The following is a 13,493-nucleotide window of genomic DNA, read 5'->3' on the forward strand; positions in this document are numbered from 1 at the left end:
GCAGGGTGCAGCCAAGCCCAGCAGCACCCTGTTCTACTTTATTAATTATTATCCATTGCTTGGTCCTTTCAGGCATACAAGAGGAAAACAGAAGCCGCGAAGAAGGAGTACCTGAAAGCCCTGGCAGCGTACCGGGCCAGCCTCGTCTCCAAGGTACAGCCTGTGCTCGCGCTGCCAGTGGACGTGGCAATGCTGAATTATTTGCAACTCATAGGACTTTACAGGGGGGAGCAAGTTTGTAAGAAGTACAGTGTAAGCATGCTATCAGGACTGATATCAGTGTCAGCCACCTTCCTGAGGAGCGAAAAGCAATGCTCTGCAGCCAGGCAGGCACCAGGCTGACTTCAGCCTTTAGCACCCTGAGACGAGACCCCGGTTTGGGTTGTCTTCATCAGCAGGTGTCACAGCAGGGGAGGGGAGTCCCTGCTCCAGGGAAAGGGGCCCCTGCTGCCTGTCCCCACTGCCAGTGGCTGTTCTTGCTCGCCCAGCTCTCAGGGTGTGAGTGCAGCAAGTGAAGGAGCACCGGCGAGGGGAGGAGGATGTCTCACTGTGGGTGGCACCGGGCCTGGCCCCGGGGAAGGTGACACCCCAGCCCTGGGCTCACCAGCCAGCCCTGGGCAGCAGCCAGGTGCCAGCATCCCTGCTGCACCCTGCCCTGGGCACCTGGGCCATTCCGGCTGCTCAGGACCCCGGGTCCTGCTTCCCCTGTGCGTGCTCAGCCGAGGGTAGGGTTTTAGGGAGTAAGACCCATAACTGCAGGTTGAGGAGTATGTGAGCACATACAGGCTTAACGCCCTGCTGCCAGGCAAGACCCCGAGAGCCCACTGCAGCGCCTGGCAGTGAACTTCCAGGGGATTTCAGATTTAGATGGGAATTCCCAGTGCTGCAAGTCTGCACCTGGGGCAGCAACGCTGGGCCAAGCCCTCCAGATGTAGATGCCCACCCCAGGGGACCTCACACCTTGTCCTCCTCTGTGTCTTCAGAGAGGGGACACAGGCATTAGCAGCTGGTGAGTTTGGGGTGGCTCCTGCAGAGCTCGTAGGCTTGCTGGCTCAGGGGGATGTGCTTCCCTTGGGCTGTATGCTTATCAGGTTGGCTTTTTTCCTTTAAAGCTTCTCCTTGTTACCAGACAACACCCTCGGTACTTAATCATCACATTCAGCTGCCAAGGGAAATAATGTGATGGCCCAAATCAACCATCATCTGGAGCATCTGGGTGATTGTGGTGGTGGGTTGGAAGGGCTTGAAGTTACCTGACTTAACTTGTAAACAGAACGGCAGCAAGGACAGAAGAAGGGAATGGAAAGGACTGCTGGGGCGTTTAAAGCTTTTCTTGGTCCCTCTGGAAACTTCTCAAGGTCTTGCCTTGAATGTGCCAGCAGCAGTGTGGGGCAGGTACCATGGAAGGCATAGAGTCAAGGCATTCTGTGGTTTCATTTTTTCCTGGTTTCTCCAATGACTGATTCTTCACAGAAGAGCAACTTTGTTTTGAGTAAAACAGCACAGTGTGATCCTGGCTGCCAGGTGAGAGAGGATCTGGAGTATCGTTACAGAGCCCATCGCAGGACAAAAACATCATTGTCTGAGCCATAAAATGTCACGTTGTTCTTCTCTTTTCCCTGCAGAAAGGCGGCCACCATTGTCCTGGCATTATAGACCCCACCAGGGCCACAGGAACACACAGGATTAGGAAAGCAGAGTTTTTGCAGTCTCATTTGTTCTCTATTGGAAGCAAAAGAGATTTTGTCACCCACCTATGTGGATCTAAGGAGTGAGCTGCAGGCGAGAGGTTTGCCTCTGCACAGGTTGATGCCCCTCCATGCTGCAGGCTCTGTCGGAGGCACAGCCCAGTTACTGCACTTTAATTTCCCAGATGCGGGTACTGCACCCAGCGAGCCGCAGGGCTGGGGCTGCACGTGCCGGCTGCTGGGAGAGGAGCAGGAGCCGTGGGGAGTCCGGGTAGCTCGGCTGGACAGACAGCTGTCTCAGGACATATAACGATGTTTCCTCCCTTCCTTTCTCATTACCCTCCGTTCTGTTTTCCCACAGAGCTCTGCTGACCAGGGGGAGACGAAAAGTGCCCAGAGCAATCCACCTTCCAAAATGATCCCCCCCAAGCAGCCCATGTACCCGATGCCGCCGCAGGCTTCCTCACCCTACCCTGGCCTGGGCTCGTTCCTGTCCCCGTCAGACCTGCAGAACTACCGTGGCCACCCCCACCCTGGCCTCTCCCGGACCCTCACCTCCAAACCCATGCTGCCCAGCATCAGTGCCTCCCCGCCGCCCTCCTTCCAGATCAGCCCCCCCCTCCACCAGCAGCTCTCCTTGCACCACCCGCAGAGCTCCCTCCTCAGCCAGCCCCTCAGCATGCAGCAGGTCCCCCAGCAGCCCCTCCTGTCCCCCCCCATGGCACTACAGGTACAGCCCCCCATGAACGCCTCGCCTCCCGGGCAGCAGGTAGGTGCTCAGAGAGAGGTTTGCAGCACGAGCCGCACCATTTCCCCTCTTCCCGTTGGGTCTGTTGGGCTCTGGATGGTTTGGGGATGTCGGGTGGCGACGTTGTCCCCCAGGGGATCTTCTGGCTCCATCAGCTTGCAGATCTCATTGTTTGGGGGTGATTTTTTCAAGAGTGTTGAGCTGGGAGCATAAGCACCCCAACAAATGGGGCAGATTTTTGCGACCGGGGCGGTGAAGCCGCTTCCAGTGGGGGAAGCTGCTGGAATTGGGGGTGCCCCTCTTTGTGCACATGGTCCCCCAGCCTGGTCTGATGGGGTTTGCTGATGGTCATCTGAAACAGTGGGTTGGATAGTTGGTGAAAACCCCCTCTTGTGATATTGCTGAGAGAAGGGGGGCTGGAAGGGCATGGAATAAGAGCATGGATCCAGGGGCATTGCCAGCAGGAGGAGAAAAAGGGTAGAGGGAATGTCACAAATGAAATATAAGATCAGTATTTTTCTAAGAACTGCCTGGCAAGAGGAGAAAATCGCTTTTGTGGCAGAGAGCCGAGAGCACACAAAGTGTGGTTGCATGTATGCTATAATACCAGCACAGCAGCACAGCCAGTCCTGCGGAGCGGCGCTAGGAATGTGTAAAACCTGCTGAAGCAAACCGCCCTCAGCTGTGCCCGGCTCAGCCCGTGCCCAGGGAGCCAGCCTGCAGGGGCAAAGTCTCTCCTCTTTAAAGCTGCTATTAAGAAAATGTATCTGGAGGAAAAATTGGCTATAGCAAAAGCCGTTTCCTGTGCCTCATAGAGAACCTGCCAGTGTCAGGAGACGAGTGGTTTCCCCAGTTCCTCCATCTGAAATATGGACTGGACAAACTATTCACGGTGGGGGACATGTGCTCTGAATTCACAGCTGCTGCCATTTACTTGATGATACTTTTAACTGCAATATTCACCCAGATGGGTGAATTATTTGTGTTTCACATGTTTACTAGATATATATCACAACATTCGTACAGTACTTTAGCAGCAAACAAAGTTTCCTTTCCCATAATGTGACCTATTCAGTTTGGGGCTAACTCTGAGAAAACACAAATTGTTGCTTTGGGAACAAGTGTTGCAGTAGAAGAAAACCAAAGGAGAGCAGGGATGTGGAAGCAGGGTTATGCCTGAGCATAATAAAAAGACAGCACATGTGGGAAGGTCAGATCCTTAATCAGATTTTAATTTCCAACCTGTTCAGGGTATTCCAAGTAATTTCTTCAGCACAGTGATTGGGCTTTAGCTTTACGTAAGCCCAAGTGGCTTCTGTAATTCAGTGATAGCCTATGTCGAGAAATGAGCATAAAAGGGGATCCTCATAGTAACTTTAATTGGGGTACTTGTTGTTGCTAAGGACACCACATAAATTTGTGAATAAAGAATAAAAAGACAAAAAAAATAACCCACACTGCCCTAATTTGGATATTTTGGAGAAGATCCTGTTCTTGGTCAGGTAAATACCATGACTCTTGTTTGTATACATTGCCTAAAGTGACCTAATTAAGCCAACCCCCAAAAAGTGGGAAAACTAATCAGCTTTCAGATAAAACAGTCCTGCAGTGTCCTTGTTAAATTGCTGGCGGTGACAGCTGATGGAGAGAGCATTGCTTGTGTGGATGCTCCTTACCTTGTTACTGTACCTGACGATGGGCTAACGCATTACTGCAAAGGGAGCTGCACTTGAAATGGAAAAACGGGTTTGATTGCCAGGCTGCTGATGCAAAGGCTTTCACGGCTGCGTGTCTTCTGCAGCCATTCACCAGCCCCCGAGGAGGGACGTCCTGACAAACAAGAGGGGAGAAGAGGGATGTAAAACAGATGTTGCTGCATTGACACCTGCTTGCAATAACTTGCACTCTGCAAGGTCCCACCACCGTGGTTTTGGGTCCTGGGCTTGGACCCGCTGCTGTCCCTGGGGCTCACCCTGTGCTCTGCTCTGCCGTGGTTTTGGGGCAATGCATGTGAAGGTGTTTATGTGATATTATTAGATCTGCTGTTTCTCCTGCTGTGTGTACTCCTGTAACCCTTCCTTTCTTTTCCACCCTGCAGGACTTCTCACATATTTCGTCTGAGTTTCAAAACAGTGTTGGACCCCGTTCGCCTGGTGCATCAAACCCCCCAGGAAGCACTGAGTGGGACAACGACTACCCCAGCAGAGAGTGTGGGATTAACCACTGCAGGCCAGTAGACAAAATAGCACAGTGCTAATGCTCTTTCTATTATCTGAACTGTGACAGTGTGCAACAGCTGAGAATCTGCTGTAAAATGTACAGTAGCAAGCTGGTAGGCTAATTATGGTCAATGAGGTTCAAGGTTTCCTCTTCTCTGTAGGCTTACTGAAAGGATGCTGTGGAAGCAGGCAGCTTAAAACTCACAGATAGATTCTTCAGAGGGCATGAAGAGCTTTCCTTTTTCTGTGTTTCCATCCCATTAGCAATGCAGGAGCTGGACACATTTCCTTCTAGAGCAGGCCAGGGAAGCCCAGGCTCCCAGGCAGAGTCCCTGGAGGTCTGAAGGTGGCCATGGCCATAAGCAATGTCCTTCTGTTCCTAAAGTGACTGTTCTTATCCCTGAGGTCACAACCTCCCGTAGTTGTCTCCAGCAATGGGTCCCTTATCGGTCCCGGGGTTTCACCATGGTAGCGCCCAAAGTTTCAGTCTCCCAAGAGCCACACGATGCTGCAGTCTGCTGCACCATGCAGGATAGGGCCATGTACATCTGCACTGATCTTCCCCCTTATGCCCTACAAGCTCTAGCACGAATGTGCCAGCACAAAGGTCCCTTCAGTGCTGCTTGAATTCCCCAATAAATAAAAACATCAGGATAGTCTCAAAGCTGGGGAACAGGGAGGGTGTGAAAGCCCTTTCCAACCTCTGCCTAATCCACTCTTGGCTCAGCAATAATAGTTTGGAGACTGCTATTGTGCTCTGCAGAACAGGCACGTGGTTTGCCGGGAGAGCAAGTAGGGAAGGAGGCTTGGTAGCTTCTGAGTATTGTTTGATTTGCTTGAAGTACTGGAACACAGTGCTTTCACTGGAGATAATAGCAAGCTCCCAGCCTTTTCAGAGCACAGCTCCCGTCTGTGCCAGCAGTGCACTTACAATCGCTGGGCTGGGCACAGACTGTGCAGACGTTTATTTCTTTTAGGGAAATAAATAACTTGCTGAGCCATTAGACTGTCGCTGCTGTCTGCCTGCCCGAGGGGGCTTAGCTGCATGCATTGGTCTGGGCTCTGCCAGCAGCCTTTGCATGGTCGTTCCTGAAGTCTCTTGCAGACAACCTGAAAGAACGAACCTATTTGGGTCTTGATGATAAAAGTCACTTTGGATGCTGTGGGCAAAATGCTAAAGATGCTTGGAGGGCTATAGCACATGGATCCCAGTTTCCAGAGGTGCTGAATCTCAAGAGGCAGCTCCCACAGAAATTAGCCCCCCTAGAAATAAGCATTGCTTCTTAGGTGATCAGCTGGGAAAATCCCTTGATTCTCTCTGCAAATCCCACTGCCCGGGCCCCATGCAGAAAGCTCAGGGCACTCTAGAAACCGGTGAAACACTCCCGCAGTAGTCAGGATTGAGGTCTGTGTTGCTAAAACAAGCTGTGTGACATCTGGCTGCAGTGCCGTATTGTAAGCAGAGGGCCCATGCAATTCATGATCAAAGCTCATGCATTTCATGCCTTTGTCATAGCAGAAATATCGAATTTCATGGATTTATCACAGCTTCCTGGAAAAAAAGTCATTCTAAAACCAGACAGATTATGCAGAGACTTCCAGATAATTATTGGAGTAGATTACAGCAATGAACTCAGGTGGATATAGATCAGTACTGCAGAGAGCACATAGTGCACCAAAAAATGTAGTCTCTTTTAAGGAGGGAGCCCTTGCCCATGACTAGAAGCACACGAGCTGCTGGCAGCCAGCTCCCGAAGCTGGCTTGTTCTCATTTTATTGTAAAGCCTGGTGCGTCAGCACTGCCATCACCTCCTGCTCCTGCTAGCCCCCGGTATTTGCTGCCTGCGTGCATGCTCTGCATTGCTTGTAGCATCCGCGCACATTTGTAGGACTGCAGCCCCAGTGTGTCTCAAGGTTACACTTGTGTTGAGAAAAGAGATGATCCGATTCTCATCATCTTCCTGTCGGGACTGGTTTCTCCAATGTACTGTGCACTGATTTCCAAGTGATGTTCAACGTTACCTTTGTGCTCCCCCCCGGCACCTTGCCATGAGCTGGGTGTGAGGGTGCAGGGTGGGCTCGTGCCGGGTCGGTTCCAGCAGCCAGCAGGACTCAGGCAAAGCAGTGGTAAAGGGAAGGCAGGTCTTGTTGGGTTTGATTCATCAGTGCAGTTTTAGGTATAATTGGGCAGTCTCTGGATCGTGTAATTGCCCATTTCAACCTCAAAACTGCCTTCAGCTTATTTGCAATTAAAGCAGCACTCTGAGGCGCAAAATCAGCAACTGGCTGGAAAGAAAAAGGATTATTTTCTGTTGTGATGTGGCTCAGCTCTAGAGTCCCAGGTTCCTGAAAGAGAGGATCGTAGCAACCTCCTCAGCACACAGGCAGTCCTGTGTTGCTCTCTGTGTTAGGGTTTGTATTTCATGTCTGACCTTGATATTTCTGTAGCTTCCAACACGTTGGTACTGGTTAGCTGGGGCAAACCCTCCCAGTCCTACATTTTCTGTTGTGTTTGCCATCCAGACAACTTCTGAAAAACTAACAAGATGGTCTTTCTCTGCCCTCCATCTAATAAGGGAACTGCTGTAGGGGTTTTCTTCCCCCTAGCCTATCAATGCTAGTTAAAATGCCATTAAATGACACTTCTTCCCTCATGCCCTTCAAATTCTAGGGTCCTGCGAGCAGACGCTCCTTAATTCATAAATCAGCCATGTCAGAGAGCAAGCTTTAAATGTTTCTTAGCTCATGCTCTCCCCATTCTTAATGATTTTGTGCTTACTGACTTCCATCCAATTTTCCTAGCTCTTTCTGGGCTTAAGCCCAAGCCGCCCGAGATTGCTAGTGAAGGCACGGGTATCATTTCTCAGTTCCTGCTTAGTATATGACTATCACTTCCCACAAGCAACTGCAGCGTACAATTTTATTGCTTTTTGCCATCGTATCACAAACTACTTACACAGTGCCTTGTCTCCCTCACCTGACAGCCTTGTTCTCACACTTGCTCTTTCCCAGGTGCTGGCCGTGTGCCTGAGTTTGGCAGGGACTTTCTCCAGGGGAGCTAGCTCACCTGTATCGAGGGTGCAGCAGGGTTTACAGTCACTTGCAAACCTTTCTTAATTCCTTGAGGCGCCTCACTTGTTTTCCCTGCCCTATCTTCTGATTACAGCTCTTTCCACTCCAAAGCAGGGTTTCTTTTACATTTGTCTCCTAGCATTTAGGAATTTTGGTGATAACACTGAACCGGATTCATCTTTTTGTGTCCTTCCCCTCATTTGCAAGGCATGGATTAGATTCATTTTGGATGCCATCATTTAGCAACTTTTCTCCCCTCTTCCCACTCCTCTTTGGGCTAAAGATGAGATGCTCTCAGTTGTGCCTTGTCCAGATGCACAAAGGCATGTACAGCCACTTCACTGGGATGTTTATAACCCCGCTAATTCCTGCTGACAATGAAGTTATTCTCTCCAAATGGGGGAATTTTCCAAATCAGAAACTAAATGAGCAAACACTGTAAAAAGGCAAGAATAAACCATCACAAATGCACTTAGTCTGGATTCAATTATTTATGGTAATACTTTGTAATGAACTTGGAAATGTTCTGTAGCATATTTTGTAAAATTAATGAAGTTTTAGTACTGGAATACCTCACTGCTTCTCAGTGGCATTAAATCTTAGCTGAGTGCAGTAGGGAAGACTCTGCATTTTAAACACAGATTATAAAAATGTGGAGATTAACCAAGTGCGGACTCTTCTGCGCTCTGTCAGAAGACAGCTCTATCAACAGCACTACCTTGCTGTCTGCTGTTTCCCTATTATTCCACCCATAAGCACACCCACACCGGAGTCTGCCAGAGCTCTGTAGTAGTCTTCACCTCCCAAGGCCAAGGTGTCTTGATGGAGCCGATCAAGTTTCCATCACATCTGTGTAGATTATAAAACCCATTAAAAAAAAAACAACAACAACAACAACAAAAAAAAAAGAAACCTAGATTTCAGAGCAAAACCCACGTAGGACACATCAGCCAGGGGAGAGGGACTTCAGCCACCCTTCTCTCTACTATATCCTACAGAAAAGAGCATCTGTGTTCCCCCTGGGACACTGCTGGTGACAAGCTGCCAGTGCCAACCGGCCGGCAGGGAGGGTGGGAGCTGGGTGCTGCAGGCAGGGAGGGGGGGGGGGGTGGCACCTCCCCGCACCCCTTGCTGTAAAGGGTCTGCACACAGCGTGGCTGGGTGCTGTAAGCCAGCTTCCCTCTCCAGGACACACCTAGGTCCCTGGAATTCAAAGTCATTGCTTCGTGAATGCAATCATTTCAGGATCTGGTGGGCCAGTGGTTGCAGAGCACACAGCCTGGCTGCTGTCCCACCAGCCCTCCGTAGCCCCCCGTGAGGCAGCACCGCAGTCCTCCTTGCGTTCCTTGTGCCTCCTGCTGTCTTCGTCACACCCACGGGAAAGGCTGGCTAATCCTGCTGCCTCAAGGATTTTTTTTCCTCACTTCCTCATCATTTTTTCTAGTTATACTTATTTTGGGAGAGGAGGAGAGAAGCATCAAGCAGGCGGATTCTCCTGCTCCCGTCCTCTTCATCCATGAAACTTACGTAAATCCTCCTGGACACCCACAAGCATCTTCAGGCATAAGCCCCTCAATCATATTTTTGAGACCCCTGCTCCTTATATAGCGTCAGAATGGCACAGTTTATCCAAAAGCATTTTCTAAACCTCCGTAGCTTAGTGGCATGGTTTAACCCCAGCTGGCAACCAAGTACCAGGCATCAGCTCGTTCACTTGCCCTGCCCTGGTGGGATGGGGAGGAGAATTGGAGAAAAAAGGGTAAAATCTGTGGATTGAGATAAGAACAGTTTAATAATCAAAATAATGTAAAATGTAATACTAATGATTATGATGATAACAACAACAACAATAATAATAACGGAAAGGGAAATAACAAAAAGAGAAAGAGAAATAAAGCTCAAGGGAAAAAACAACCCAAGTGATGCACCGTGCAGCTGCTCCCCCCCGCTGGCCGATGCCCAGCCAGTCCCCGAGCAGTGACCGGCCCGTCCCAGCCAGCTCCCCCCGTTTCCATCCTGAGCACGATGCTCTGTGCAACGGGACATGCCTCTGGCCAGGCCGGGGCAGCTGTCCTGGCTCTGCTCCCTCCCAGTGTCCCGTGCCCCTCCAGCCCTCTGGCTGGCAAAGCCTGAGAAACCACAAAATCCTGACTTAGTATAAACATCACCGAGTAACAGCTAAAACATCGGCATGTTATTGACTTTGTTCTCATCCTAAATCCAGAACACAGCACCGCACTGGCTACTAAGAATGTATTAAGGACATTCTTAAGTATGTATCTTAAAAGCCTAAGGACAGCATGTGTTGGAGATGGGACCGGTGGCCAGGGGCTGACTGCAGGCACAGCACCCCACAGCCGTGGTGGAGCTGGTACCAGCATCAGGCTGGCGTGCTCTGCGGGGAATCCAGAGCTGGCCCTCCCCTGTGCCCCAGCGAGAGCAAAAGTTAAGCCACAGGAAGAAATGTATGCCTTAGCCCTTACTGTTGAAATTTGGGAAGAACTAAAGTTGCACTTACCCTGAAGTGCCCTTTGCTCGGTTACCTCCGCACACCTGTCCCTCAGTGCAGACCACTGTGGTTTGCGTGATGGTTGCCACAAAAAACCCAGCACAGCTGGGAATGGGTGTGCGACCAGGTGTGCAAATGGCAATTGGAGCCCCCCCAGGCGACTTCCCGGCTGCTTCCCTGCCCCTCTCCGTCTCACCCTCTGCCTCTCGTTTCTCTTACAGCATGCTGCCAAGGGACAAGGCACTCTACCTCACCTAAAGCTCACCATCTCTTTCTGAGGGGGCTCAGATGAAGGACACTTGAGAGGGTCAGACAGACTACCTGGGGAGGCACCGAGCAAGTCGTACGGACGGGACAGCTACCACTGCACCTCGTCGCTGGCTTCGTTTCCAGGCTCTAAGAGCAGTTTTCTTTGATTACTCTTGAACTCTAAAAACTACTTTCCGTGGAAGCCCAAAACCTCATAAATCGTGAAGAACAAAAAAAAAAACCCTAAAAAAAAAAAAAACACAAAAAAAATTAAAATACATAAACACAAAACCAACAAAAAAAAGTAAACTAAGGACACCGGTTTTCTGCTTGCCATCAGCTTAGCTACAGACTATTTTCCTAGTGAACTGCTTTTAGACACAGCATAGGCCAGGTCTGGTGTCCTCCAGCATTAGGCCAGCTCAGTAGGAGGATGCACTCTTTTGACTTGCTAACAGCACTAAACTTTGTGCAAGAAAATGTGAAGTTTGTGTGAATATTGTACATGCAAAGGCCTTGGATGTCTGGCGAAAAAAAATACAAAAAATAAATAAAAACTATTCCTAGGTAGGTGGGGGGAGAGAGCAGAAGGCAAAATACAAGAGGAGAAATGTGAAAAAAGATCATGAAAATATAATTTGTTGGATAGTTGTAAGTAGTTTACTAAGTGTTTTAGAGCTGTGCTAAAGACATCTTTAAGATTTTTTTGTGAAAAAAATTAGTAGTTTACTTTATAGTAAAAGCATTTTATATTAATTGTAGCACATTTTTTTAGTTATACATAGAAGGGAGATGTGTATAAAAAAAAAACAAACAAAAAAAGCCTGCCAAACTTGTTTCTATTATTTGTACAGCAAGAAATGGACAATTTATATCCATGTTGTATGGCATTATTATATTTTTTCTGCCATATGTCCATCTATTTAAAAATTGCTGACAATGATTTTTGTCTATTTATGAAAAATTAGAGAGCATAATTACAGTTTCTCATAAGGTGCATTTTGGGGTTTTTTTTATTTTTTATTTTGTTTGATGGTGCTGCTTTCGCAGCACCTGGCACATTCAGTTCACAATGCTTATCTTACCTTTCTTTATAATAAAACATATGAAAAGTAGAACTGAACCAGTCTCTCCTTATTCTGGGGGCCGACCCTGGAAATGCCCTGGCCAGCGAGGTCCCTGCCTTTTCCTGGTTCTCCTCGGCACTGCCAGCCCTCGCTCCTCTCCCCATCACTTTCTCACTTGCATTCTCTTTCTCCCCCCTTGCTCTGTGCTGCTGCTACTTCATTAGATACACCTGTGACCACCCCAGCAGTGAAAGCAGGCACAGCGACAGACGCACAAGCATTTGTTTTTCATTTTCTCAGAAAACACCAACGTTACACTCAGCAGAGGGTGCTTCCCTTGCTCAGGCAATGGCTTGTTGCTTACAAAGCCATCCCATGCCCCAGCTGTATCAGCCCCCCTCCCCTGTGCCCCCCCTTCAGCAGCCAGAACGTGTCCTCACAGACAGGGGTCACCAAGCCACTGGCACATGCCCACAAGAGCCCCGTTTCCAACCTGTCCCAGGAGGCATGGATGAGAAGCACACAAAAAAGATGGGAAATTCAAATGGCGTAAGGATGGAAACGGCATCTCCATCCTTTGACAGCAAGGATGGAAAAATGAAATGGCATAAAAAAATAAGACAATATGAAATTTTGCACCCTGGGCCACCTGCCTGAAGGAAACCTGTTAATTAAGGTACCATTTTAAGCCCATGTGTAGATGCAGCTTGGCCGTAGGAGTCTCACCACATTGTGTCACTGGCAGACAAGTTACTGGCATTTAGCTGAGGCCCAGTTTCTTCCAGTGAGCATTTAACAGAAGCATAGGGAGCAGGGCATGGCTGTGTCTCCCAGGCAGGACAGGGCACCGGGTCTCACTGGGGTCCAAATGCAGCAGCAAAGATCCTATTTTTCCTCACTGCTACCCATCTGTGATGAAGCATCCTTAACATTTATGTTCTCCAACAACTTGAAATAACTTTTTTAAGCTTTCAGACCATTTTAATAAACCAGGGAAGAGCTCACCCTTCAGAGTTAAGGGTTTTTCTGGTGAGGTAAATGACCATTTTCATCACCTAATGGTTTTACATATGTTTCAAAAACTCGCTGCCCTGCCCTGTGCCTGTTGCAGTAAGTCCCAAATAGAACACCAAGCCTAAGCTCCTGCTGGCCCACAGGCCACTGGACAGGGCAAGAAACGTGATGGGAGTTGTCCTGCTGTGTTCGTGACATCTGCCGTAGCATCATCCCACACACCCTGCTGGCACATCAAACAAGACCCACCCCAAAATCCCACCCAGCAGCTGCCGGCTTTGGATGGGGCAATAAGGGAGACCTGAGCTGGAGCAGCGGTTTGGGGCATGATGGGTTTGGACCAAGCAGTCCCCAGAAGACCACCCTGGATGCCAGGAGAGGTGGAGATAATGGCACCATGGCAAGAGGTGGCAAGTCCCTGGAGCTGCAGGACACCACAGAGGCTTGCAGAAATCCAGGCGGGTCACAAGCTCCTCCTGCAATCAGCCTGGCATAAAATCTATGTTCTCCTCTGCTTCCCAGGCCATCACAGTGTTACTGCGGGGCGACTGAGTGGCAGTCCCCTCTGCTAAGAACATTTGCTTTCTCGGTATAAGAGAGCTGTGAAATCAAGATGTAACTCCGTGAATCAACTCTCATCAGAGCAGTTACACTTTTAACCCCAAGCTTCCTGCTTTCTGCAAGTATAAACAGAAAAAGTGCCTGGTCCTTGTCCCCTTGACCATGGTGACCCTATATTTTATTCTGGTATAAGCACAGCAAAATCTCGCCAACACAGCACAACGGCTGTGGAGATGGGCAAGTGAGGAGAGCTGATGGGTAAAGCTATAAAGGTGGGACTCTTCCCTGCTGGTGGCCAGCTTAGGGCCATGAAGCTCCCCTTTTATCTCTGTAATCTTGAGCCATTTGAAAATAAAACGCAGAGCA

General features: G+C 49.3%; 1 protein-coding gene across 7 annotated transcripts in view; it reads left to right on the top strand.

The window, feature by feature from the left end:
- TOX2 (TOX high mobility group box family member 2) overlaps positions 1-11,608 on the top strand; it is a 150,657-nt gene extending 139,049 nt beyond the window's left edge. For all 7 annotated transcript variants that reach the window (XM_055813953.1, XM_027783131.2, XM_055813957.1 and 4 more), the window contains exons 6-9: positions 73-153; positions 2,050-2,457; positions 4,535-4,665; positions 10,458-11,608. In XM_055813953.1, coding sequence (XP_055669928.1) covers positions 73-153; positions 2,050-2,457; positions 4,535-4,665; positions 10,458-10,494 — 657 coding nt within the window. In that variant the 3' untranslated portion in view covers positions 10,495-11,608. The remainder of the gene's footprint in view (positions 1-72; positions 154-2,049; positions 2,458-4,534; positions 4,666-10,457) is intronic.
- The last annotated feature ends 1,885 nt before the right edge of the window (positions 11,609-13,493 follow it).

This window comes from Falco peregrinus, chromosome 9, assembly GCF_023634155.1.
Source record: "Falco peregrinus isolate bFalPer1 chromosome 9, bFalPer1.pri, whole genome shotgun sequence".
Taxonomy (NCBI): Eukaryota; Metazoa; Chordata; class Aves; order Falconiformes; family Falconidae; genus Falco; species Falco peregrinus.